The sequence below is a fragment of the Oreochromis aureus genome, linkage group 15, assembly GCF_013358895.1.
Source record: "Oreochromis aureus strain Israel breed Guangdong linkage group 15, ZZ_aureus, whole genome shotgun sequence".
Classification (NCBI taxonomy): Eukaryota; Metazoa; Chordata; class Actinopteri; order Cichliformes; family Cichlidae; genus Oreochromis; species Oreochromis aureus.
The window spans coordinates 21,032,509-21,060,498 of NC_052956.1; the positions used below are offsets into that span (position 1 = coordinate 21,032,509).

General features: G+C 38.1%; 3 protein-coding genes across 3 annotated transcripts; all 3 read right to left on the reverse strand.

The window, feature by feature from the left end:
- Positions 1 to 834: 834 nt before the first annotated feature.
- Positions 835 to 9,273, reverse strand: LOC120433214. Its single transcript, XM_039599107.1, has 9 exons — positions 9,180 to 9,273; positions 8,654 to 8,983; positions 6,129 to 6,401; positions 5,912 to 6,001; positions 5,188 to 5,283; positions 5,082 to 5,109; positions 2,821 to 2,852; positions 1,862 to 1,887; positions 835 to 1,751 (listed from the first exon to the last, which is right to left on the reverse strand). The coding sequence occupies exons 1-7, from the start codon at positions 9,271 to 9,273 to the stop codon at positions 2,828 to 2,830; spliced, it is 936 nt and encodes a 311-aa protein (XP_039455041.1). The 3' UTR covers positions 835 to 1,751; positions 1,862 to 1,887; positions 2,821 to 2,827.
- A 4,773-nt stretch (positions 9,274 to 14,046) lies between these two features.
- Positions 14,047 to 19,936, reverse strand: LOC120433215. The gene is made up of 8 exons (XM_039599108.1): positions 19,829 to 19,936; positions 16,509 to 16,850; positions 16,102 to 16,389; positions 15,854 to 15,946; positions 15,537 to 15,629; positions 15,082 to 15,177; positions 14,976 to 15,004; positions 14,047 to 14,189 (listed from the first exon to the last, which is right to left on the reverse strand). Exons 1-8 carry the CDS (start codon positions 19,899 to 19,901, stop codon positions 14,115 to 14,117), a joined length of 1,089 nt encoding a protein of 362 aa, XP_039455042.1. The 5' UTR covers positions 19,902 to 19,936; the 3' UTR covers positions 14,047 to 14,114.
- Positions 19,937 to 22,553: 2,617 nt separating this feature from the next.
- LOC120433343 lies at positions 22,554 to 27,363 on the reverse strand. The gene is made up of 6 exons (XM_039599465.1): positions 27,275 to 27,363; positions 26,775 to 27,116; positions 25,991 to 26,275; positions 23,561 to 23,656; positions 23,451 to 23,479; positions 22,554 to 22,995 (listed from the first exon to the last, which is right to left on the reverse strand). Exons 1-6 carry the CDS (start codon positions 27,333 to 27,335, stop codon positions 22,954 to 22,956), a joined length of 855 nt encoding a protein of 284 aa, XP_039455399.1. The 5' UTR covers positions 27,336 to 27,363; the 3' UTR covers positions 22,554 to 22,953.
- Between the last annotated feature and the right edge of the window lie 627 nt (positions 27,364 to 27,990).

Below are 27,990 nucleotides of genomic sequence, written 5' to 3' on the forward strand. Positions count from 1 at the left end.
ACGTAACATTAGTGGGCAGGTTGTTCATTTATAATGTGTTGTGTGTTGTTACCTTTAAATTGAATCATCAGTATCAGGAATGAAGTATTTTTACCCATCTGATTTCAGCCATCGTGCTTCTCTGTCTCTCTCCATCCCTAGTCTTGTTCTCAAAGCAGAATACATAGTGATATCATAGTGAGGTCACTTGCTGAATGAATTTAGTAAACTTCCCTCTCTTTAAATTTAAATATCAAATGAAGGAAAAGGAGGTTAAAGGTGTGAAGACTATCAGCTGAGCTAAGTCTTTGTTTATTCTGAGAAAACAGACCATCTCCGTGATCATTTTTGTCACCACACATGAAAATAACTTTCCCACTCAAGTCTTTATGTCCGCTACCATTTTTCACACATAGCATACCTTTTATGTTGTTGTATTGTTTTGGAATGTTTTGCTACAAGTGGCTTTTTTGTGGATCTATGAATATTGTTAAGATTCTTCAAATGTCCAGTTGATTTGTCAAAATACAGTAGAGCCTGTTTACAAAAGCACTCCAATGTTTTCGGTCCCGTTGGCTAGGTAGGTCCCGGTAGGTCCCGTACCAGCTTGCTCTCCTTGCCCACTATCAGCTGAGTAGGCTGTGAGTTAATAATGCCAGCAAAAACAGCCTGCTCCTGGTGTTCCAGATTAACTAGCGAGGGTTAGACAGATGTGCCATGGGTGCAGCCATTTCTGAACAGGCATCGGCGCAGTTGCCTTTCATGTCCTTTAGCACTGTTGCAGCAGTTTCATGTGTGGGAATATCACCAATTAAAAAGCTCTGGTTTTTCACATCTAAATATGCAGCAGTAGACTTAAAGGTGAAATATTCACAGCGTTTATTTCCTGGTCTGTTGGCAGCGAGAAGCAACATCTGTATCACCCTCAGCAGTTAATCCAATGCCAGTGAATCTAAAACACCAGCGTACTGTTTTCAGACCCCCACTGACCCTAGTTTCACACAATATACACAAGTGTAAAAAACACAATCAAAAACCTTTTATAAATCAAGTTATATTATCATTAGCCATAACAAAATACATTGTTACAAACCACACAACACAGAGTGATGATTTCACAGCTGTCAGGGATTCAAACTTTGACAGGTAGATGTTACAACTATGAACTATGGTTGCTGTTGTGTTATTCCAATTTAAATACAGGAAGGTTTCACATTCATTTCAGAAAATGGCTTAAAAAATAACATCTACATTTCATTTTTTAAATATTGTATATTGAAAATTATTATGGTAAAAGAGGTGGACTCTGAAGCAGGCTTTAACACTGGAATGAGGGAGAATGTGCAAGCGAGAGGGGATTGGGTCTTGCATCTGGGTTTGGTGAGTGATGGAGAAAGAGAGCAGGCAGGGATACCAAGACTAAGTATTTGGTCTGGAGGAGACGGCCCGGGACATTTAAAATTAGTGACTGGAGAAATCAAGTGAAACACAAAGAAAAGTACAATTGTTTTTTTTTTTTTTTTGATGAGACTGAGTGATGCTAAAGACAAACCTAACAGAACAATCTGGAGAGGACTGAATTTATGATCAAATGTTTAAAGGCTCTGATTAGGGATTTGAGACATATGTGCCAGCCAAATGGAGCAGGGGAGCAGAAGAGGAATCTCTCATACTGTCCCACACACAAACAGCGGAGCGAGAGAAAGAGGAAAGGCAGAAGGAGATGATGTTGTGAGTCTGTGTTGAGATGATCTTCAGCAGCATTGGTAAACCTAAACAAATACACAAATTAGTGGGTGAGAGTGTGCATTTAAGACAAAACCTGTCATGACAAAAACATGTGAGATATGTTATTTTTTGTTATTAAGATTAATATTCTCACCTGTTGCCCCACCTGGCAACTAGGGGCTGAAAGGAAACGGCTGCAGTTTGTTACTGTTCTGTTTCATCACATTACATTTTAAAAAATCATAAAACTTTAACTTCTGATCAAGGTGAGATGCTGTGAATGTCACAGTGTCAGTGCAGGATTGTGAAGCCATCTCCATGTCTGAGATTTCTCTTCACCATCATACACCGACTCGACTGCGCGTTCACAAGGGTCATAGTCCAGCACACAGCAGGACAGGATTACCATCTTGTCCATTGTTCTCACATTCAGTCACTTCAGTCATACAGATGGAGACATTTTGAGAGAGAAAAACAAAAATGAAGACAATGGACTTCATCTCTGTGATCATAATTATTGTAACATCTTAGTTTGTTGTTCTAACAGGACATTTTGATTTGAATGACACAAATATTCACTTCTGACGACTGACCGATAAACAGTAAAGTCTATAAATGCTTATGGGCCCAACAGTGATGTGTGGTGTCTGCATGTGTATCGACCAGCATCGCCAGCTGTGATGTGGTATATAACCAGAGAACAGTCTAATGCAACACTTAAGTCTGATTTTTTTTTTTTTTTGCTGTTTTCTCCAGTCAGTCTGAGACGAATCAGCTCGACTCTCTTTCTATGATGAAACTACAGAGACTTCATTCCACACTAAAAGTACTTTTCTCATTGAGCTTTTGTTTTTATATTTATATTGGCTCTGCATAACTTATAACAACTACAGTAATATCAGTAATATCTATCTAATATACTTGATGCTTTTGTTGCTCTTTGTATTGTGTCAGTGATTTTGACTTTCCTGCTTTCCCCTTTTTGTAGTTCAGCTTTCTATTTCAAGTTCTTTTGCTGTACCACCTGCCAATCAGCTTCAAATGTGTCCACTGTCAACCTTTAGGGTTTTTTTTTTAGCGCTTATACATTGAAATACTGAGTTTTGTACTTACTTTGATTTTATCCTCGTCCTCTGTTTTGTTCCCTAAAAGGAGTGAAAAAAGTCCATTTTAGTTTAAAATGAAAATTTCAAATCATTCAAACTTCTTATGATTCAATTTATCTTTGGTTTTTATCCATATGTTGACTGTTACAGCAGTTATTAAAAGTGTTGCTAAACCCACAGAGACAACAATGAACCTCTAACTTCTAATAAACTTCTTTGACTGCTGTTTTTGGTTTTGTTTAAATTTCTTTATTTTAAAGAGACACTTTTTTTTAAAGCAGCCCTCTTCTCTCTAATATTAGAAAACAAACAGCTAAGAAGATTAGTCAAACATTAATAACCATTTAATATTTTGAAATAGAAATAAACTTTAATTTACCACAAACACATCTGGTTCACATTCTGTTTAAAAAAGCTTTAAAAAAGACCTGACAAATTACACTGAATGTAATAGAACATTTCAGGGGTCAGGATTTTAATCAAAGCTGTGCATGAATCAAAAAGCCAGCTATAATGCTAGCTAAACATTTTTTCTTCTGGGTCTCAGAAGGATAAAAAAAAGGATGATGATGCAGATTTCAAACATGAAGTAAATTAATACAAGATTAAAACACATTAAATTGGACTAAAGGGAAAGCTTGAAACACAAAAATAACCAACAATTAATCTTAAAATCTTAAAATCCTACATTATCATCATCTACATTACATTCAAAAGCTTTAACCCACAAAATTAGATCAGATATTGTTGTTCATTAGTGGAGTGTAAGAGAAACAGAAGAGTCTGCAATGTTTACATAATTTATTGAAACACCATCATCTGTCATGGTCCGGAGTCTGTGGACTCCGTGTTTATGTTTACATTTATTAATATTCTGTGGTTTTGTTTTTTGGGGGGTTTGTGATTAGTGTTTTGTGTCCTCTGTGCTCTCCTGTTCCACGTTTCAAGTTCCTATGTTCTGTCTCCCCAGTCTGTGTTAAGTTTGTGTGTTCAGAGTTTTGTCGTGTGTTTCCTGTTTTATTTTGAAGGTCCGTTTCTCTTGTCAGTGTTTCTAGCTTTGCTTCCTCTTGTCTTGTTATGTCCAATTAAACCCAGCCTCCTGTCTCCCATTCCCTGATTGCCCTGTGTGTATTTAAGCCCTGTGTCTGCATTATTTCCCTTTGTCATCCTGTCTATTTCCCTATGTTTTCCTGTGTGGTTTCCCTGAGTCTCCCTGCATCTCCATTTCAGGTCTGTTGTTATTAGTTTTCTCCAGTTTAGGTTATCCTCAGGTTCTTTTTCACCCCCACTGCATTTCTGTTTATTTCACCTCCCTAATAAAACTCACTGACATCTGAAAGCTTCCTGCATCTTGGGTCATTCATTAAATTCCAATATCATCTTTGTCATAATGTAACTGTGGGGGAAAACATATCATTGTGGTGATGTGGTTTTTAACTGTCCTCTGGGTGAAGTGTCCTGACAGGCTTGAGGGTTGGACTGCTACGTCCACACGTACCCGGGTATTTTTGAAAACGCAGATTTTTCTATGCGTTTGCACCTTTCGTCCACACGTAAACGGCGTTTTCGGTCACTGAAAACGGAGATTTCTAAAACGCCTGCCAGGGTGGATATTTTCGAAAACTCCGTTTTGCATTTACGTGTGGACGAGGAAAACGGAGAAAACGCAGCGTCATAGGTGTGCGCCTTTTTTGACGTCACACTGTGCGCCACGTTATTGTTTCGGTGAAATTAATTTCTACAATACTGTTACCGTTAATTGTACTCTCTGCGGTGTTTAAATGCTTACATATACACACACAGTTACTGTCCCTCCACACATACGACTCGGTTCTGCTTCTATGCCCCATCTTTGTTTACTATTTCCCACCGAGGATCCTAGACTTCTGATTGGCCAACATTTCTACACGGTTAGGAATATATCGCCACCTGCTGCTTTGGCATGTTCCTAGCAGCGTTTTCCTTCATTTCTGCGTTTACGTGTGGACGGGATTATTTTTAAAAACGAAAACGGAAAATCTCCGTTTTCAAAAATACCCGTGTACGTGTGGATGTAGCCGAGTCTCTGCAGAGTTTAAACGCAGTCCCTGAAAAGCAGACCAGTCTAGTCTAGTCCAGTTACATCTGGTACCAGTCCTTCAGAAATGAGCTGATTTGTTGTTCTTTTAGAGCCAGCTGTGCATCAACATAATCTACAGTTATTAAATTAAAATATCAGAAATCCAGCCTTTCAACTTTTTATGTGGGATTACTGAGTTTTTTACTTACCCTTGCTTTATCCGTCGTGTTTTATTCCCTAAAATTAGAGAAAAATAACAATTTCAGTATTGAATGAAAATTTCCAATCATTGAATGTTCTTTTTGTAAAATTTACCTTTGGTTCTTGTCCTAATGTTGACTGTCACAGCAGTTATTAAAAGTGCTGCTAAACCCACCGAAACAATAATGAACCTCAAAGAGACGGAAAAATCTGTAAAAAGATTCAAAACTTTTAATTATCAAAATCATTTGGTTGGAATCTTCTGTTGTTTTTAAATTATCTTATTTTTAAGGAAAGAATTGTTACATTTTGAAAATGTTTTAAAAAATCATAATCTATGTGAACATTATTGTGATGTTAATGTTTGTCTTTAAGTGATCTTGCAGTAAAGTGAAACATCTGTCAATCGTCAGTTTTATGATTACTTAATGATTAATATTTCATATTAACAAAAGTGTTGTTTTTTGTTTTGTTTTGTTTTGTTTTTTTCAGGCTGGGTGAATGGCACTATCCAGGTACTGCTCCATTTAAGATCGTTTAACTCAGGAAAGATTTTTTTCTTTCATTTTTTTACATAGTGCCAAATCACAATAACAAAATGCCTCAAGAGGCTTTATATTGTAAGGTAAAGACCCTACAATAACACAAAAAACCCCAGCTGCAGCCATCTGCTGCGACCAGTTGGTGATGAGTGGATGGAGATCACTTTTCTCTTTATGTAGTTCTTATTTAGGTTTTTCATTTATCAAATCTGACACTTCTAAATTAAGTGTACAAAAAAATTATTAATCAAAAAAGAATCGATGATTCATAACAAAAGGATGAATGTTTCAGTAACCTTGTGAAATATCCTTCACGGCTGTGGTTGTTACTGAGGTTGTGCTGCTTTCAGTTTTTCTGGCTGGATTCATTGTTTTGTTTGTCCCAACTAAATAAATGAGAAATCACAGTCAAAACATTTTTGTTTTTTCATTTGTTGTGAAAAAAAGAAAAAGAAATCTGCATCCAAACTTCGTATCCAGCCATTCATGTTCAACAGCTGCTGGTAATCTCACCAGCTTCCTCACCAGAGGGCTGATGGATGATGGTAAAGAGTACTTTGCTTGTGTTAGTATGAGTTCCTTGACACTTCATTATATTATCCCTTGATACGTTTGAATTGTGAGAATTTGGAAAAGACACAGTGGTGAAGCAGTCAGTCTGTGATCTTTCTGTTTGCTTGTCTACATTGTAACCAATTAACAGCCATTTCACTGTGTGGCGACAGTCCTCAAAGGTCAGCAGAGAGCAGTTTAACGTCACTTCATCAGTGTCCTTATCTTCAGTCACTGTGACACAAATACATATACATGTGAGACAAAGATAGCACAGTTTAGACAAATTAATCACTATTATGATAATAACTGTTATACTGCAAGGTTATTCTAAAAATGCAGTTTCAGCTCCAAATACAGTGGTATGCAAAATTTTTGGCACCCCTGACAATTTTCATGATTTTTCTTTATAAATCATTGGTTGTTTGGATCAGCAATTTCATTTAAATATATCGTATAGCAGACAAACACAATGATATTTGAGAAGTGAAATAAAGTTTATAGGATTTACAGAAAGTGTGCAATTGTTAATTAAACTAAATTAAGGAGGTGCATAAATTTGGGCACCCCAACAGAAAAATTACATCAATATTTAGTGGATCCTCCTTTTGCAGAAACAACAGGCTCTAAACCCTCCCCATAACTTCCAATGAGAGTCTGGATTCTGGTTGAAGGTGTTTTGGACCATTCGTCTTTACGAAACATCTCCAGCTCAGTCAGGTTTGATGGTTTCTGAGCATGGACAGCCCACTTTTAGTCACACCATAGATTTTCAATAATATTCAGGTCCTGGGACTGAGATGGCCATTCCAGAACATTGTACCTGTTCCTTTGCATGAATGCCTTAGTAGATTTTGAGCAGTGTTTAGGGTTGTTGTTTTGTTGAAATATCCAGCCCCAGCGCAACTTCAACTTTGTGACTGATTCTTGAACATTGTTCTCAAGGATCTACTGATATTGACTGGAAACCATGCGACCCTAAACTTCAACAAGATTCCCAGTACCTGCACTGGCCACACAGCCCCACAGCATGATGGAACTGCCACCAATTTTTACGGTGGGTAGCAAGTGTTTCTCTTGGAATGCTGTGTTCTGTTTCCGCCATGCATACTGCCTCTTGTTATGTCCAAATAACTCAATTTAGTTTCATTAGTCCACAGCACCTTATTCCAAAATTAAGCTGGCTTGTCCAAATGTGCTTTAGCATACCTCAAGCGACTCTGTTTGTGGCATGTGTGCAGAAAAGGCTTCTTCTGCATTACTCTCCCATACAGCATCCACTTCTGCAAAGTGCACTGGATAGTTGAACGATGCACAGTGACACCATCTGCAGCAAGATGATGTTATAGGTCTTTGAAGCTGGTCTGTGGGTTGACTATGACTGGTCTCACCATCCTTCACCCCTGCTTATTTAAGATTTTTCTTGACCTGTCACTTCTGGCCTTAACTAGAACTGTGCCTGTGGTCTTCCATTTCCTTACATCTTTGTTTTCAGGTCATTTGAGAGTTGTTTTGAGGCTCCCATGTTGCCACAATTCTGAGAAAATTGAGTTGGCCACCTTAAATACCCTTTCTCATGATTGGATTCACCTGTGTATGTAGGTCAAGGGTCAATGAGCTTACCAAACAACTTTTGTGTTCCAATAATTAGTGCTAAAGGTATTCAAATTAATAAAATGACAAGGGTGTCCACAATCTCCGAGAGCCCTTCTCCTAATATCAGGGGACTTTAATCATGTCTCACTGGACTCCACACTGTCCACCTTCACCCAGTATGTGGCATGTCCAACCAGAGACAATAAAACACTGGACTCATCACCTCTCCCTCCCCTGGGCAGTTCTGATCACAACCTGGTGCACCTTGTCACTGTTGTCACTGTGTACGAGTCCTTAGTGTGCAGGCTGCGGCACCCACAATGTAGGACAGAGAGATTTCGCAGGTCTTTCCTCCCTACTGCTGTCAGACTCCACAACAAAGACTTTGCAACTGACCAAACACACACATCCACACATGTGCAATAGCAATAACACTAAGTGCAATACTCTTTTTCTGACAACGTTATGTCTTACTCAGTATGTATATAGTATTTGTATTCTATTTTATTCTATTATGTACAGTTGTGTACAGTATCTTATTCTTACTCTTATCCTATTCCAGTGTTTTTCTAATTTTTACTATGTAACTTTGCACTGTCCACTTTCTGCTGTAACAAAACAAATTTCCCATGAGTGGGACTAATAAAGCTTATCTGATCTGATCTGATCTGTATGCACCTGCCTAATTTTGTTTAAGTAACTTTTGCACACTTTCTTTAAATCCTATAATCATCATGTCACTTCTCAAATATCATTGTGTTCATCTGCTGTATGATATATTTAAATGAAATTGCTGATCCAAACAACCAATGATTTATAAAGAAAAATAATGAACATTATCAGGGGTGCCCAAACTTGTGTATGATAAATATGATATGGTAAATACTCACATGTGATGACAGCCAGATCAACCAAAAACTCAGAAACTAGATGTTTACGTTCTCCCAGTTTGTACTGCTGACAGTAATAAAAACCAACATCCTCATCCGTGAGCTTCTTTATAACCAGAGAACAGTTCGCTGTAACACTCAGTCTGTCTGATTTAGTTTGGGCTTTTTTACCAATCTCTCCAAAGGTGATCACTTCTATTGCTGTTGTGTTTTTTGAAGCAAAGGTCCACGTAGTACCATCACAGTTCTTCTGGTCATCTATTACATTTAGACAAGGCAGAGTGACGTCATCTCCAGCTTTAATAAAAATTGAGGTTTCAGTTGCAGATACTGTTGAAAAGATGGAAGAGAAACATAAAAATAAATAAAAACAGAATACAGCATTTTTTAGAACCAGACTGAAGACCAATTTAGACACAAGTTAACAAACATGTCCTGTGCTCCCCTCAAACAACAGAACATGCTCAGCTGTCTTATTTACTGTAAAGGTGTTTTCCTGCTATTAAAATGTTTCCTGAATTCTTACCTGCAATCTGAATCATCAGCATCAGACATAAAAACATTTTAATCCATATGAATTCATCCATCGTGCTTCTCTGTCTCATTTCTTTCTTGTTCATGGTCTTGACTGTCACAGTTTCTGAACCGATGACTATTTAAGAAGCTTGTGCTTCCTGTCACTAGTGAGGTGTCACATCCTCTTCACAAATTTAGCAATTTTCTTTGCATGCTTACATTCTATAGGTGCAGCCTTTCTCATGTTCTCAGAAACGCATGAAGTAATTTGTTTTTATGAAGGGATATTATTGCACGAAGCGATTATAAGACTTAGCAAGTGCACGTTGTGTCTGTTTTCACAGTGCATTTGTGACAGTGACGTGTTTAATAACCTGAAAAGAAGTTGACCGAGGAAGCTGAATCTGTGAAGATTTTAGTAAAGATAAATGTTTCCATTAATACTGCCCCTCTTTCCTCTAATGTAACAAAACAGACAGCACAGCAGAACAGACAGTTGTAGTCCCAAAAATACAGTTCAGGTTGTTTACAAGTTAGTTCATTAATAATTAATAAAACAAGAAATAAAAGCTGTTAATAAATCCATACATGATTTTAAACACCTGCTCAGACTTGTAGCTTACAAGTGAGTGGGCCGAGTGGATGGGGTACTGAAAGACTGAGGACCTCTAGTGGATAGAATGGGTAATACATGAATATTAGTGCTCAGACCTAATTGTGACACTGTTCTGAACAAGCAGGGTGCGATTTTTGATAAATTAAAAGTAAGGTTGGTTTTTATCTTTTGTGACAACACAAAATGTCATCAATTTAAAAACAATATTAGTCAGATATTTGACACCTGGGTCAAAATCAAAACCCAAGAAGTGGAATCCTTCACTGCTCGCATTAATGCTGTGGATAAAAACATAAAGTTCACCAAGGAAGACACAAAGGATAACTGTTTGCTATTCCTGGACTGCGCCATGCACACTGAAGGGCATGGAAACCTCAAGATTGAAGTTTACCGGAAGCCCACACACATGGACCAATACCTCCTCTTTGACTCCCATCACCCTCTGGAACACAAACTTGGAGTAATCAGGATCCTACAACACCGAAAATGTTCCCTCTAAGCCCGAAGGGGAAAAGAGGGAACACACATGTAAAGGTGGCTCTTAAAACATGCAGTTATCCTAACTGGGCTTTCATCAAGTCAGCAAAGATGCACAGAAAAGAAGATCAGACACCAATTTGGGAGGATCAGAAAGACAAATGCAACAATATTGTCATCCCCTGTGTAGTATTGGAAAAACTCAGGAGCAGAGATGGGCAGTAACGCGTTACTTGTAACGCGTTACTGTAATCTGATTACTTTTTTCAAGTAACGAGTAATGTAAGGGATTACTATTGCAAAAACGGTAATTAGATTACCGTTACTTTCACGTAGGGAACGCTGCGTTACTGCGTTACTAAAACCGTGATTTTTTTGCGAGAACGTCTCATGACAGTGACGTGGCGAGTGTGCTACGTTCGTGTGACAACAGCTGTCTGCAGATCATAATATATCGAGTGCGGGACAGAGTGTAGCATGCAGCGTTTAAAGCGTGGAAGTACTGACCTTATTTTGAGTTTGATTCCATAAAAGTGACAAAAACATTAGTGTCCGTTGTGCGTGGAAGAAAACTTCTTTTTACAGCGAAAAACCCCTAAACTTCCAAGCAAGCACCGAGTGTACTACGACGTAATGTGAAATTCACAGAGAAACTCGCGGATTCTTCCACTGACCGCTGCGGCACACCTGCACCAGGGTAAACCTCCTCCGCCTACCCCAGTCCTGCTTTACAGGTGAAAATAGAGCAACAGGACCGCTAGTCTTTGATTTTATTTATTTTCTGCTGTGTTTTACTTGCATCTATTTGAAAGAGTGAGTGTAAACACAAAAAAATATTTTATTTTATGTGCTGGAATGTGCAGAAAATAGGTTTAAATGTTAAACAAATTTCTTCCAGTCAGAGAATGTTGCATATAATTTAATTTTTGCTTGATGCATAAAGTTAAAAGATTAAAACTAATAAAACAAGTTTTGAAAAGAGACTTTTCCATTTGATTACATTTTGTATGATGAATTATGCAGAAAAAGTAGAATTGGGCTGAAAGATCTATCGCTTTATCACCTATTCAGGTTGTAAATCGTGTTTTTAAAAAGTAACTAAGTAACTAAGTAATTGATTACTTTTGAAAATAAGTAATCAGTAAAGTAACGGGATTACTTTTTGGGGGAAGTAATCAGTAATTAGTAACTGATTACTTTTTTCAAGTAACTTGACCAACACTGCTCAGGAGAGTCTTTTCCAAGCACAACATCCCAGTGTACTTCAGGACCAGCAACACACTCAGACAGAAAGTGGTTCATCCCAAAGACAAAACTCCTAAACACAAATTGAAAAATGTAGCAAGGAATGCCCAGACCTTTACATTGGAGAGACCAAACAGCCACTTCATAAACGCATGGCACAACATAGAAGAGCCACCTCCACGGGACAAGACTCAGCAGTCCATCTGCATCTAAAGGACAAAGGTCACTCTTTCGAGGATGCCAATGTCCACCTTTGGACGGAGAAGACAGATGGTTTGAAAGAGGAGTAAAAGAAGCCATGTATGTCCACTACGAGCAACCATCTTTGAACAGAGCGGGTGGCTTACACACCAACTGTCTGCCATCAGTGGCGGTCCTAGCCTGTTTGGCGCCCTGGGCAAACACCCCTCCGCCCCCCCCACACACACACACACACACACACACACATATATGAAGAGAGAGAGAGTATGCATAGTATGCAAACGGCTACTAAACAGACGACATAATTCGTCATACAATGACAACAGGGCAAATCAACAATTGACACTGACTAATTAATATTATATTATTGTATATATTGTTTGGAGTTTAGTCTGTTACTGTTACTATTTTTACCATTTCTTCTTGGAGGAACATAACCCACATAATTTCCTTAGGGAATAAGAAAGTATTCTGATTCTTAATGTTTTAGGATACATGACCTGCCATTATCCAATGACACATCTGCTTATCTGTATCTTTTGTTCGTTTCTCCTTGTAGGAGCCATAATTAAATGTATTGAATTTTAATGATTACTGGGTTTTCATTTGTTTGGTTGCTATGGTGATGTGTAACGGGAGTCACGTGGGTGCTAGCGGTGACATTAAGAGGGCGTTGTCAGTCTGTCATTCACTGGTTTGATTTTGACAGAGCAGGGCTGGGTAGCTGTAGTTTTTGTTGACCGCAGCACAACGAGTTTCCCCTTCTTGCATTAGAGCCTGTGATGTTTTAAGAGATTGAATCGCGAGCCGATCACATTGCTCTGTAAACTTTTCAAGCACTTTAATAAACAAGCAAGCAATTCCACCTCTCGCATTATTAAGTGTAGTTGACAGCGTCAGGCAAATAGGCAGGCTCAGTCCCCGGCCTCTAGCGACTGTGGAAGTTGCTACACTCCTCTTCTTTTCTCTTTTTTTTAAACTTTAAAAATGGGTTGTGTGTGAGACTTTAAATCAACAAAATATAAAATATGCATTTTAAATTGTTATTGATCCCTTTACCCCGAGTCCTAAAGTGTATATTTATTTTTTTACTCTTAAATATTTATTGTTCGTTTACTTGCACTGCTGTAACTGGAGCCTCGTCGTCTCGTCTCTCTATATACTGGACTGTATGTAGCGGAGATGACAATAAAGTTTACTTTGACTTCAGCAGCGAGCAGGCGCACCGGGCTCTCGCGCTCACTTTTCGCGTATAGAATTTTGAAATAACATCGGTGCAAATTATAAGTCTGTATCATAATGTCTGGTGTTTTCGTGTTTGTTGTTTTGTTTTTATTTTGTTTTATTTTGCGAGTTGGTAATTTTTGCTGCTCCAGCCAGCCAGAGAATCCCCCGCTGCCCCGTCCTCTCCTCCCTGTGCCGCAAGCAGCAGGCGCACCTCGCAAACGGAGGGCGCCCTTACTCCCATGAGCGATAGAAAACCGATCGGTGCCTATGCCATTCCCAATATGCGCTGGCATGATGTTGGAGCAGCATGAGTACGTGCAATTTTTTTAAAATTTTTTGCAGATGCGCGTGATGCCGCCCCCCCACCACGATGCCGCCCCGGGCAACCGCCCGTGTCGCCCGTATCTAAAACCGCTACTGTCTGCCATCTATAATCCAGTTCTGAGATCCCTTCCCAGATGCCTTAATGCCCACTCACATCCTGGGCCATCTGACCTGAGGAAATCACATGATAGGGTGGGGCTAGGTTTCACAATGAGCTCACCTGAAACCTTGGCTGATTGTGACCTACACCCATTTTCACACCTTGGCTCATGTTATTAGGTAGAGGATCATTAGGGGGGTCTATTGTCCCTCTTGGTGGGTTACTCCCACAGGGCTTAAATCTGGGACTCTCCACCATTTGACCCTAGAACTGAAGAAGCTTCTCGGATGAGAGGTGAAACATCTTCAAGCAGCTTAAAGAAGTTGAGTGTCTTATGCCTAAGACCCTCTTTTACCCACATCTACAAATCTCTTTACAGGGAATCCATTGACCCTGTTCAGTCCAGTAATCTTGCTCTATGCACAAGTATTGATGTGAAAAGTATTGAGTAAAGCATTAATTAGTATAAAATCACACCAAAACTGAATAGAAATACATTTTAATTTATGATTACTCTATCATGAGCAAAAATATAGATGCAGATTCTGTCATTTATCAAAACCAACATCCTTTTATAAAAGATGAAATGAAAATTTAAATACATGTATAGACTGAAGTGAAAAAAGAACCAATCATTGTTATTAAAATTACTTTAGCATCTGTTTTATATCTAAGCATTTGACCAATAAAATTATAAAAGTTGATACTGATAAATGAACAGCAATTGGAATTGATTTTGGTGATGATCATTGCAGTCAGATGGAAGTTGCAGAGTCTCCAGTGTTTTCAGACTTTATTGTAACATGATCTTCTTTGTTATCAAAATGTACCTGTGGGGAAAAAACCCCAAACAAACCAAAATCAAAATAACATTCATCAGATTATAAATAATGTAATAATGGTAAATACATTTTTGTAATTATCTGTGGTTTCCGTTATAAATCTTTTCTCTTCTTTTGTGTTTTTGAATATTTGGTCCTTTTCTCAGTGTTTTCCGTGTTCCACCAATCTGTGTTTTACTGTTTGGCATCTATTGTTTCTTCAGTTAGTCAGTTACTTCCTGTTTTATTGTGAAGGCTAATTTATAATGTGGCTTTTGGTGCCTTTTTCTACCTTTCTTTATCCCTCTTCCTGCCATGTGGATGTTCTAAGTTTCCCTTGTCCGTTTCTCCTGTTGAATACTCTTTTCACTCAGTTTTGTTCTCCTTGTATTGTGTCTAGTTTTTTTTTTTTTTTTTACTTTTCTGCTACCACTGAGCAGCCTTTTTTTGTTAATTTGTAATGTCTAGTTCAAAGGAATTTGCTCTGCCACCTGTCGGTCTGCTTCAAGTGTGTCAGCTGGTGGGTCCAGTTTAACAAATCTACAACAACTGTGAAATAAATATAACCAATTATAATTTATAAGCAGATGAGAGTGATACACTTTCTCAAAGCAGACTCATATATTTTGGTAAGAGGTACAAAATCTTTTGACTCTCATTCTTCTGCTGAAACACATGAAGCTCAAGAAATCCAAAGTAATTTCATGTACATCATCTACAGTTATTAGTAAATAACAAATATCAGAAACACAACATTAAGATCTTTAAAACTGGATTATTGAGTTTTGTACTCACTGTGGTTTTATCCATCTGAGTTTTGTTCACTAAAATGAGAGAAGGAAGTTAATTCCAGTTAAAATACAAATGAAAATTTATTCAAACTTATCATTTTTAAATTTACCTTTAGCTTCTGTCCATATTTTGACTGTTACAGCAGTTATTAAAAGTGCTGCTAAACCCACAGAGAGAATAATGAACCTCAAAGAAACAGAAAAATCTGTAAAAAAAGGATTAAAAAAAGATTTTGGTTACTGTTTTCTGTTTAGTGCAAATGTCTTAAAATACATCTTAAAATAATGTTTTCAAATATTCAAATATGATTGTTATTTACTGTTAACTATATCACACAGGTTTTGTTGATAAACGTGTGCATTAATGTGATATGAAAATATTTGTCTTTAAATGTAAAGGCCATTCGCCACGAGTGGATGAAGACCACTTTTCTCTTTATGTAGTTCTTATTTAGGTTTGTCATGTATCAAATCTGACACTACTAAATTAAGTGATACTAAAAAAATTATAGAACAAAAAAGAACTGATGATTCATAACAAAAGGATGCACATTTGAGTGACTACCTTGCGAAATATCCTTCACAACTGTTGTGGTTGTTGCTGATGTTGCGCTGCTTTCAGTTTCTCTGGCTGGATTCTTTGTTTTGTTTTTCCCAACTAAATAAATGAAAATATTTGTCTTTAAATGTAAAGCTTGCAATAAAGTTAAACATCTGAATTTTGGGGTTGCATAATATTTTATATTTTATATCAAGCAAACATTTACGTCTTTGTAACTCATTAAAAATGTTTTTACTTTTTTGCCTTATCAAGTAATTGTTTAGGTTCTTCATGTTCTGACAAATTTAAGTGCCAATGAAAATTTTAAATAAAGAAACTACCTTGAGAAACTTCCTTCATTGTTGCCATGGTTACTTCTAGTTTAGTGCTAATTTCAGTTCTGCTGGTTGGTTTATTTGTTGTTTCCTTGTCATCTGTAGAAATAAAAATACATTTTAATTAAAAAAAAAAACATGACCAAATATATTATGTCAATGGTTTATATTTTTCCCATTTCAAAAAAAGGAAAGTTTCTTTTAAAATCTGTTTAAAAACTTGAAATCCATCCAATAAATGATTATGACCTCACCCGTGTCTTGGCCAGAGCGCTGTTGGCTGATGAAGGTAAACTGCTGCACTTTTCCTGTGCCAGTATCAGTCACTTCACATTTCACTGAGTTATATTTTAATGAGTATAATTCATGGGATTTGGGGAAAGACACAGTGGTGGAGCAGTTAGTCTGCAATGTCAATATTTCTTTGTTATCTTTGTCCATGTCTTGACCGTCAATCAGCCACTTCACTGTGTGATGACACTCTTCATATGGCAGCACAGAGCAGCTTAAAATCGCCTTACTATTGTCCTTATGTTCATTCACTGGTGAAGATGGAAATAATGTGAGAGAAAGAAATTAAACAACTACATTGCTGGAATCTTCATACCTGAAGTTTCAGTTTCACTTTGAGCTGACGATATTTTTTGATCTAAATACTCACAAGTAATAAGAGAGAGATCAACCACCAACTGATGAAGTGGAGAGTGTTGGGCTTGTTTTTTTCCCAACATGTATTGCTGACAAAAATAAAGACCAACATCCTCAGCTGTGAGCTTCTTAACAACCAGAGAACAGTTTACTGCAACACTCAGTCTGTCTGATTTAGATTTGGCATATTCACCAATTTCCCCAAACCTGAACAGCTCTACTGTTGGTTTGTTTCTTGAAGCGAAGGCCCACATTGTATTGTTACAGGTATTCTGGTCATCCATCGCATTCAGACAAAGCAGAGTGACGTCATCTCCGAGTTTCATAACAATGGAGGTTACATTTGATGTTGTTGCTGACATGATTGGAGAGAAATAACAAAAAAAGTTAAATGCAAAACTTTTTTTTTTACAAGCAGAATTAAGATTTTAGATTTTAATTACAAATTTAGACACAGTATTATGCACGTGTCCAACACTCTTTTAATGTAGAAAAATGCTTTGTTATGCCAAACATATTTCCTTTTCCAAAAGGAGCACTGTAGACCCTCTGTAGGCTCCTCTTGTTATTTTTATTTATTATTTATCATTTCTTTTCTTTTATTATTCATATAATTATCAGTGTGGGTATTATGCTAGAGTGGGCAGGGAGGTGAAGCCAGGTTGGCAAAAGATGGGAAAAGAAAGTGAGGGAATAGAAAAATAATAAGGGACAGAAGGAAAGAGAAAAGAAGGGTGATAGTTGGGAAACGTCAATGATGAAACAAACAGACATGCTGTGTCTCCAACTGCTGCATCTGTAACAAAATGCATGATATCAAACGAGTGCTGTGTATCAAACAATACACAGCACCTGAAAGACAAAACAAAGGAAGGTACACAAGCAAACATGAAATTTTGTTGTGTGTGTGTGTAGGTGGGTGGGAGACTGCAATAACGCTTTCACTGAGAGCCAGAGGTTGACAGAGAATGACCGAAAAAAACCCAGACCTGAGGCTACACATCAGGATGACGTGCGTCCACCCCAGCAGGAGGAAACGGGAGGGCATGGCAGTGTTTCCATAGCCAAGGGCAGCAGTGTCAGGGGCCCAGAGGCAGCAGGCAACTAACCACCGCAGTGTGGGTTTGCCCGACCCACACAGCCCAACACAGTCATACCATGGAATTGTTTTCTGGTGCACTATTTATAAAAATGAAGTGGACTACTGTGGAGTAGATGAAACCATAGCACATGTTTTATTATAAATATGAGTCTGAGAGAAGGCAGCTGATTCAGAACCTTAGTAAAATGGTTAAAGTTAAAAAGTTAAAGAGGAATGCATTTGACTTCCATGTAAAAAGAATGAAAAAGTGAAAAATACTATGCCAAATATGAAAATGGAATACCATAAGACACATGTTAGCCCCACACTGTGGAGCTTGGGTGGGGTGAGGTCTGGGCAAACCTGAGGCCCGCACCATGGAGAATGTATACAGCTGACAAAGACCCAAAACACGTCTCCAAGGCAACAAAAGAGTGGCTGAACTTCAATCATACCGACAATCTGTAGAGAGAGCTGGAGATTTGAGTTGCCCAGGAGAAGCTAAGAAACAATGGATTTAGACAGCTTCTGTAAAGAGAAGTGGGCCAAAATCCCTCCTGATAAATTTAGATTTATATGTATTTACATGTTTGAGGCTCTATGTAAAAAAAAAAAAAAGAAAACGTAAAGTTCAAAGAATTCATTAAAATCCCAAAGATTACCATGACATTCGAGCCCATGAGGATCCAGGAGTGTATTGTTTGAATGTGATTTTCTTTAAACATATATACATCAGTACCTACATTATCAGTATCAAGAACATCTATATGATCAGATTTTGATTTGCTATGCTTCTGGAAAGCATCTGACTGCCGCATGACAATGATCCCAAACACATTGCCAGTGCAGTAAATGCATTCTTGAATAGAAAAAGACATGTAACACCCGTCCCACGTTCTATTGAGAGGGGCCCTGGGTTCCTGTTGTTACTTTCCTATTGATACTCCCTTTTTAATGCTTAGGGTATAAAACATGCAATAAAACTACACTATATAGAAATAAATCACACACAAGCAGGTCAATTATAAAGTTAACTCCACTTTAGTAAATGATTAATTAACGACACAGAAGAAAATAAGTAAAATTAATAAAGTTTGTTAAACAATGTAATGTATCTACTTTAACAGAAACAAAATAATCAAACAATATTGTGGGCCCACACACACTCTCACCGACACACACAGACCTCAAGTGCTACAGTCTTTCTGCTAGCAAACCCCTCGTTGCAGGCCTGAGTCGTGGCTCGGGTGCGTTGGGACCTAAAACAATATGGTCGCTTCACTTGTTGCCAAGCAGTAAAATAAAAAGCACGTGCAAACAGTACTCACACCTCCAGGCAGTTCAAGGGGATAGCAGGGGAAACTGGGTCAAGGCTACCAGCAGGCCACGGCAGCAGCACTCACAGTCGTCCTCGCCACGTGCTCCCACGTGAACATATACCTTCAGCACACCAGCAGAAGGGACCTCTCTGACACGCCAGCAAGACGTCCGTCTCCTCCTCACAGTAGGGTACAACAGCTTTTCACTCCAGTCAACTATCCGTCAATCCAAAAATATGTCTGTCGCCCTTCTATAAACTCTGCGTTCACTCGACACTGTTCAGCTCTCGTCTCCCTCGCTTCCTGCAGAGTGCACACGGCTCCCCACTTGCGCCCACCCCCTCTACCTGAGACTAATTCAGGGTTCACTGGAGCTGTAGTACATATCAATACCATATCAAAAATAATGACATAAACCTCAAAACACAAATAAAAAGGCTGTGCATTTAACTGACACACATCACATACCTTGCAGGCATTTGTATACATTCTTGAACACATTAAACATTTGCAATTAACCATGAATACAAATGAACTATTTAAATAAATGAGCTACTTATATAGCCAGGGCTACAGACATACTGGGGCCACAATCAGGACTGGCCTCCCCAGACTCTGGACATCAATATTATTGAAGTAGTGTGGGATCGTCTTGACAGAAAACAGAACAAAAGGCAGCCAACATCCAAAGAAGAGTTTTGAATGTCTTTTAAGAATCCTGGAGAAATATTTCAAAAATCTGCAAGAATTATTGCAAGAAAGCCGAAGAATAAAGGTCGTCATACCAAATTACATTTTGCTGTAAATATTTCCTAAATGACCAAAGAGGCACAATAAAACTACAAATTACAAACCAAGACTAAGAAACAGATCGCCACAACAGTAAACAAGCTCTAAAAGTCAATAAACCAAAACAGAGCCCAAGAACTTTACCTGTAATCTGAATCAGCAGCAATGCAAACATTTGAATCCATATGAATTCAATCATTGTGGTTCTCTGTCTCATTTCTTTCTTGTTCTTAATCTTGATGGCGAGGCATCTGATGCGCTGATGACTCTTTAAGATTATTTGTGTTTCCTGTGATTAGTGAGAGGTCACTTCCCTGATGTTAACACACCAGTGGTGCAACACATTTTATCTCTCTCTGAACATCATAAAGTTATTTTTAACAGGTGCATATGGTTTCCGTTCCCTCAGTGCATTGTGACAATGACATGTTTGACACCTTCGAGAATTAAAATTGACTGAGGAGGCTGAATGTGTGCATGTGCATCAATGCAGCTTCCTTTGATTTTTAATAGAGTCTATTAGAAAAAAGAAAGTATATAGGAAAGGCAACGCACTTTAAAAAACATCCGTCCATCTGTCTTCTAAAGCGTATCTGGGTTTGGGTCGTAAGAGCAAAAGTGTGAGCAGAGAAGCCGACTTCCTTCATCCTGGCCCCTCTTCTAGCTCATCGAGTTGTTCCCAAGTGATATAATCTCTTTACTGTGTCCTGGGTCTGCTCCAGAACCTCCTCTGGGTAGAATATGCCCAGAATACATCACCCTGAAGGTGCCCAGGTGCCATCCTTGTCAGTTGCCCGAACCACCTCAACTGTCTCCTTTTGATGTTTAGGACAAGTGACTCTACTCCCAGTCTCTCTTGAATGACCCTATCTGTAAGGGGGAGCCCAGCCCCCCCTCAAACATAACTAATTCCCATTCTTTTATGCACAATTCTCCGTTCACCACAGCAGACTGGTACATCCACCACAGATCCTGCTCAAATCCATCTGACTTTGAGTTGGAAATTCACATTCCTGCTGCTTTACACTTGGCTGCGAAACAACTCCCTTACAGGCTAGAGGTGAATCTGAGGTTTGATTAACCAACTGACTTCTCCCCAGAACCAGCATAGACTTACCCATGGAGGCTGAGGATTGTGATCCCCAATAGTTGGAGCATATCTGATGATATGATTACAAAAACGATCATCAACCTGGTGGCATGTGCACTTATGTACATCCTTGGTTACCACAGAAGTCCAATAATAGAACATAACTCAGGTTCACATTGGGCAGGATGTTCCTCCTAGTCAAACCCCTCTACCTCATACTGTAATTGCCCATGTGAGTGTTGAAGTCCCCCGCCAGAAATTTGGAGTTCCTACATGGAGCATCCAGCACCCCATCTAATGACTCCAAAAAGGCCGAATACTCTGAACTGTTGTTAGACACATAGACACAAGCAACCCCGACCCGAAGGCACAGGGAAGCAACACTCTCATCCACCGGGGAAAATCCCAACGTGCTGGCAGCAAAATGAGGGGATAGAAGAGTACCCAATCCTGCCCACCACCTCCCCAGCAATTTTCCAGGAAACTGCTTCCAGAGCCCAAGCTATGGGTTGAGGCCCAGTTGTTTTTTAAATCTTCTTTATGATCTCATCTGCTTCTTCACATCTGGGTGAGGGGCGAAGGTAAACAGCGGCACTTCCTGTCTTAGTAACAGTCATTTCACACTTGAATAAGTGACATGTTGGTGAGTATAAATAAACAGCCAGTCATTTCTCATCACAGTCTAATGACACTATAGATTTATATATCTCAACATAAAGCAGCTTGAAAGGATCTTATCATTGTCCTTATGTTGAATCATTGGTAAAATGAATCTTATTTATTGTTATTATTATTGCTATGTTTCAGCTTCTTGTTAGCCCATTTATCAGATAAAGAAAGGTGAACATTGTTTCATTTCCTGCTGTGTGTTTGTGGCAATAACGTGTTTGACAGCTTCAAAAATAAGATGACTGAGGAAGTTGAATGTGTGAAAACTGTCACTCAAAACAAATATCAACAGCTTCTCTTTCTTTTAATATCTTATATTAGAGCAATAAAATGAAGTAGAAAAGAACTGAAAGACTTATTCCTGTGAACTAAAGGGGACGTGTCTTACAACAACAGTAGAGGCCTGCACATTTGAGCTTTTGAAAATAACCATATAAACACCCTAAACAACAGTTAACACACTGATGATCTAACCGAGTCATCTCCAGTTATGCTGAGCCACAGTATTTATCTTGACTATATTTTTTTCTTTAAATTAAATTACATTTTTTGGTGGAGCTTTTCAAAAGGATGTAAATTTTGTGCCATAAAGCTGGAAAAAGTTATTGTGCTAACCAGGTTTGATTCACATCAGTGTGACTGCTGTGTGTGGGAGGTTTGCCCTTATTAACACCACAGACATTATCAGGTGCTTTTTTATGCTGTCTGATGATGTTCATGATTTTTTTTAGAATTGTAGTTGGTGTTTATTTCTGGCAAAAAACTCACCTTGGTTTATTTTTTATTTTCTTTCAAGTGAAATCTGCTGTATTGAAGTTCCCCAAAGAAAACAAACATTCACACGAAAACCTTAAAACTGAACACAAATGCATTTTATTTGGAGATTACATTACATACAGAGAACAATGATACTGTTGGTAAAATCTCCTGAATAGACATTTCATAAATCCCAAAGTGGTGAGAGATCAATAATTAAATACGTCTTCAGTCAGAATGAAAGAGAAATAGTCTGTAACACACAGCCAGCTTTATATTAAAATAACCTTACAACCTGTTTTAACCCTGTAAGACCCAACTCATCAAAAAAAAAAAAAAAAAAGCCAGAAAATTCTGAGTTTTTGGAACTGAGATGTTTATTAACCCTTATAACAAAATCCACATTTTTTTTGCTATATCATGTTTTTTATGATATAGTTTTATGACATATTTATTATATATTTTTTGCGTCACATTTGATACATTTTTGGCAACTTTTTCTTAACAACGATGTTAATTTTAGACAAAAAACAGAGGTTTGTTTATTACATTTTGAAATTATGGCACGTATTGATCGTGTTGATGAGATAGCAGTCTCAGAAACTCATGTAGCAAATATGATACAAATGGCATTATAGGGTTAAGGGTGTGACCTATAAAGCTGAGATGATACTGATAATATAACAGTAGTTTTTCTGTTGAGTTGATGTTGATCAGCACAATCTGATAGAAACAGCAGAGATTCGGATGCTTATTATTTTATTGAATCATAATCCTCTTCTTTATTAAAATGCACCTGCGGAAAATAACCAAATAAAATACAATAAAATAAAATGCACAAGATGTGAGTTTAGGGCAAATAATCTTGTAATTATGGTTTTGTAATTATCTCTGGTTGAAGTTGTGATTGTTAGTTTCCTCTTCCTTTGTAAAGGTTTGTTCCTTGTTTGCGTAATCTGTATCTCACTGTTTGTCTTTGTGATTTTATTATTTTCTTTTTTTTTTTTCATCCAGTTAATTTGTGTTTTATTTTGAAGGTTAGTTTTGTGTGTAGCTTGCTGGGTAAAAACCACAGCCTTTGGGTTTTAAACTTCTGAACCTCAGTCCTCTGCTAAATCAACATTTAGTGCAAGAAATCCAAAGTAATCTCAGCATAATCACTTGCAGTGATATCAAGTAAATATCAAACATTAGAAACTGAACATTCAGGTTTTTAAGCTTTTATACTGTATTACTGAGTTATGTACTTACGGCAACTTTATCCATCTGTGTTTTGTTCCCTAAAATGAGAGAAGAAAGTCAATTTCAGTTTCAGGTGAAAATTCTAAATCTTTAACTTTACATGATTAAATTAAATTTACCTTTAGTTCTTGTCCATGTGTTGACTGTCACAGCAGCTATTGAAAGTGCTGCTAAGCCCACAGAGACAATAATGAACCTTGAAGATACAGAAAAATCTGTAAAAAGAATGAAAATTAAAAATTTATTAAAATTATTCGGGTACAGTTTTCTGTTATTTTTAAATTCCTTTACTTTAAAGTAAGGTACCAAGTCTAAGGACCCATATTTGTCTTATTCTGAAGGTGAGGAGTAACTGTTGGATGTCGCGTGCAGTTAGCTAGCTATTAGGTAGTATCTGCTTGTGGATTACTTTGGCAGTCTCTTGAAGCTGTCCAAGGCTAAATATGAGCTGAGGAAGAACCAGACAATGCGTAACACCATCCTCAGACATGATATGCTCTCCCAGGCCCGTCGTTTCTTTGCCTATTGCCAAGACAACGCACCCACTGCTGCAACGGGGGCACTACCAATTAGGCCACAGCCTACGGATAAAGTTCCACACAAGGCGGCTTGGAGCAGAGGTCCACCTTCAGGCCTCCAGAGGGACCTGCCCCCAAGAGAAAAAAGCCTCAATCCTCCTAGCAGTGAGATTGAGAGGAGATGGCATTGAGTGGCTGTGTGAATGTACGTTCCAGTATTACAGTTAACAAAGAATCCATATTGTTCTCAAACAACTGCAAATCCTAAACCTACAGGTCAAATGTTTCCTGTATCTTTACAAGTCAGGCACCAGATGCCTTTTACCACAGATACACTGGGATAACAATGCCTCACCTAAAGTGCTGCACGTCAATCAGCTAGCTGTTCACCTTTCTCTGCAAGCATTGCCAAGCATGCTCCTTTATGCTTTTCTCTAAGTAGAAATGATTACACCAATTGCAGATAGAGCACACTGCAGGACCTTTCTCTGATTCTAGTGGCCCCTCAGTGACCAGCAAAGCAGTGGTAAACAGAGACTAGAAAGCGAAAATTTCGGAAGAAATTTTAAGTGTGCCTATGCCGCTGCTAATCAGTGTAGTTTGCCATTCATACGGCTGCTTAGGGCAAAACTCAGCAGAGCAGCCATTCTCCACCATGAACTATGGTAAAAACAAACACCGCTCGCGCCTCACAGATAACAGCTTACAGTTTTGGGTAAAGATGAGGTGACTTCGTACAGCCCCGATTTGCAGACGCTGTGCACAGAGGTTCATGAGCAGAAGTCCCATTGTACCACGGCAGACCCGACAATGTTTGCATGAACACGCTTTGAAGCATTACGTTATGGACCACTTTTCACACATGGTTGGTGTACCCACACAGCCAGCTGTAGCTTTTCAACTCACAGCCCGACACACACCCAAAAAACAGCCGAGAGACCACAGACTACGCCCGAGAGGCGTGATTGCAGATGCCGCTCAGGTGGGTCCACCTCCCCTGCAGCGGCACTGCAGACCACGCCCCGCCACACACATCAAACACGTAAAATAAATATTTATGCACTTTTGCCAATCTTGTGTATTATTATACAAACTTTGGTTGTAAGATTCAGATAACTATTTAATAAAAGCTAAATATTTTATATGAGAGTAAGAAAGAAAAGATAATAATAATAAGAATAATAAATCCGACGAATAGTAATAAGTGTGCCTCTTGGCATAGGCACACTTAATAATCAGTCTGTTGGCAGCTAGCCCCGACAGCTTCTCTCTGCAGGGACCTGCTCTCTCAGGTTAGCCTCTGAGTTTTTGCTACCCTCCCTTTACATCTTAGAAGCTGAAGATGGAGTCCTCTGTGTCAAGCCTATTTACTACATAACAACGTTGACCACACTTAGAATACATGTTTATGTGACCAGTTGCTTCCCTGCTTTGTTAATCTAGCGAGCGGTAGAGCCCTGTTTAAATAGAAGCTCATTCACTAGATTATGAAGGTTATCTCACTGGCCTACAGCACCAAAGATTTTGCTTTCCCACTGGGTATAAAAGCAAATTCCACCAGGAGAATGTCAGCCTCAAGGGCCTTTTTAAAGGGGTTCCTGTGAGAGATGCTTGTACAACAGCTATTTTGCCTTCATTGGACACCGTTGTTCAGCTCTATCGTTTGGACATGACGCCCTCTTTATATTGTACAGACTCCACTGACTCTTTTATAAAGCACAATACAGACAAGCTTTTAATTAATTTATTGTTTTATGTTTTCAATTTATTGTTTTATATTGTTTTTTAGTTTTTGTTTCTGGTTTTATTGTGAAGCACTTTGTGATTTTTATCTGTGAAAAGAACTATATAAATAAATCTTACTTGCTAAAAGCAAAACAAACTCAAAAAGATATATTGTACTTGGTTTTTGTTACTTTTGTGCCACCTTGAAAAAAGTTAAAGACAAAACCAAATGTTTCTAAAAAATAAAGATCTAAATAAGGAATGTGTTTGGTGATTTTAGTCGTAAACAGTTTATCATGATGTTACCTGTTTCCTCAACTGCCAAGAGCTGATGCTTGAAGGTGTACTGCTGCACTTTTCCTGTATCAGTATCCATTACTTCACACACTATGTTATATCTTGATGGGTAAATATTGCCAGACTCCAGAAAGGACAGAGTGGTGGAGCAGTCAGTTTGTGCAGTCACTGTTTGTTTGTTACCTTTGTCCACATATTGACCCTTAATGCGCCACTTCACTGTGTGATGACACTCATCAGATGTCGACACAGAGCAGGTTAAAACGACCTGATCTGTGTCCTCATGTTCAGTTACTGTCAAATATAATTTGTGACAAAAACAGCACAAATTAGTCATGTTATTTTGATAACATGTACTCTACATGTCTAAAGGCAAATTTACACTATGGAGACCTACTCTCATAAACTGACACAGATTTAACAGTGTCTGTGAAGCTGGATTTAAGAAATGCATGTTTAAAGTTTAAGTGTTTGGAACATTTTAGTTTAGTTTGGCACCATTTTGTGCCAGTGCAATAAATCTAATAAACGTAATTACGTTTGGAGTGTGATGCTGCATTTAATATTGTACCTGTTTGGGTGTGCTTGGGAAAACAAACACAATTTTATTGCATAAAATAGACCAGTTTCACAAACAGTGTTAAATCTGTCAGTTTTTGAGAGCAGGACTCCATTGTGTATGTTAGGCTTCAGACATGTAGTGTTTCATTTCCACTTTAAGTGTGATTATTGTAAGTTTTTAATATTTTAAAAGTAGTTTAAGTTGAAAAAATATTTTGATGTAAATACTTACCAGTAATGACAGAGAGAACAACCAGTGCCTCACGTTCCCGAGCATCCTGAACATGTGCTTCTTCTGATTTGTATTGTATACAGTAATAAAAACCAACATCCTCAACTGTGACGTTCTTTATAACCAGAGAACAGTTCACTGTAACACTCAGTCTGTCTGATTTAGTTTCGGCTTTTTCACCAATCTCTCCAAGTGTGATCAGCTCTGCTGCTGTTTTGTTTCTTGAACCAAAGACCCAAGTGGTACCATTACAGTCATTCTGCTTATCTATCACATTTAGACAAGGCAGAGTGATGTCATCTCCAACTTTTATAAAAATGGATGTGTCATTTTCTGATACTACTGATAAAATTGAAGAGAGAAATCAAAAATAGATTAGAATACAACACTTGTCAGAGTGAACATCATTTTAGACAACACTTTATGATAAAATTTTGTGATTGCAATAATATAGATAATATTTAGTTTTACTTCTACTAAAATGTTTCCTGTATTCTTACCTGCAATCTGAATCATCAGCATCAGACATAAAAATATTTGAATCCATCTGAATTCATCCATCGTGCTTCTCTGTCTCACTTCTTTCTTGTTCTCGATCTCGACTGTCACAGTCTCTGAACTGATGACTCTTTAAGACTGTTTGCACTTCCTGTCATTATTGACACTTCCTGACCGCAGCCCTCAGCAATATTTAGTTTTTTCATTTCTTTTGATGTTAATGTTTTAAAGGTGGAGTATATCAGCTTTTTACATCTCTGAAATTCATGAAGGTGTTTTTTATAAAGTGAAATTATTATAAAGATAAATTATATTAACATTTAGCAGAGACTCATTGTGTGCATTGCCAGAGTGTATTTGTGACAATGACATAATTGACACCCTGCAAAGACGACTGAACAAGATGAATGTGTGAAGATTGTAAGTTAAGATAAATAGTTGTGATAATGCAGTGCCTCTTTCTGTTTACTTTAGAAAGCACAAAGAACAGAGAGCTGAAGATGTCATGGGCCTGGGTCTGGGGGCCCAGTGCTCATGTGTTATTTTTGGGTGTATTGAATATTATGACTTTGATTTGTCTTTCTGGATCGTTTATGGTTGTTTGTTGGTGTAATATGCTCCTGGTCCCTTATTTCCCTTTGTACACGTTTGAGAGTGTGTGTGTGTGTGTGTGTGTGTGTGTGTGTGTGTGTGTGTGTGTGTGTGTGTGTGTGTGTGT

What these genes read in the sequence shown, in the direction of transcription:
- LOC120433214 (XM_039599107.1), bottom strand. Translation starts at nt 9,273, where the DNA reads ATGAACAAGAAAGAAATGAGACAGAGAAGCACGATGGATGAATTCATA. An exon ending in GCCCTCTGGTGAGGAAGCTG is followed by an intron (nt 6,002 to 6,128) that starts GTGAGATTACCA and finishes TCATTTATTTAG; the next exon opens with TTGGGACAAACAAAACAATG. An exon ending in ACACGACGGATAAAGCAAGG is followed by an intron (nt 2,853 to 5,081) that starts GTAAGTAAAAAA and finishes CACTCCTTTTAG; the next exon opens with GGAACAAAACAGAGGACGAG.
- LOC120433215 (XM_039599108.1), bottom strand. Translation starts at nt 19,901, where the DNA reads ATGAGACAGAGAACCACAATGATTGAATTCATATGGATTCAAATGTTT. An exon ending in TGATCTCTCTCTTATTACTT is followed by an intron (nt 16,390 to 16,508) that starts GTGAGTATTTAG and finishes CATCTTCACCAG; the next exon opens with TGAATGAACATAAGGACAAT. An exon ending in AATATGGACAGAAGCTAAAG is followed by an intron (nt 15,005 to 15,081) that starts GTAAATTTAAAA and finishes CTCTCATTTTAG; the next exon opens with TGAACAAAACTCAGATGGAT.
- LOC120433343 (XM_039599465.1), bottom strand. Translation starts at nt 27,335, where the DNA reads ATGGATGAATTCAGATGGATTCAAATATTTTTATGTCTGATGCTGATG. An exon ending in CACATGGACAAGAACTAAAG is followed by an intron (nt 23,480 to 23,560) that starts GTAAATTTAATT and finishes CTCTCATTTTAG; the next exon opens with GGAACAAAACACAGATGGAT. An exon ending in CACAGATGGATAAAGTTGCC is followed by an intron (nt 22,996 to 23,450) that starts GTAAGTACATAA and finishes TATTTTCCGCAG; the next exon opens with GTGCATTTTAATAAAGAAGA.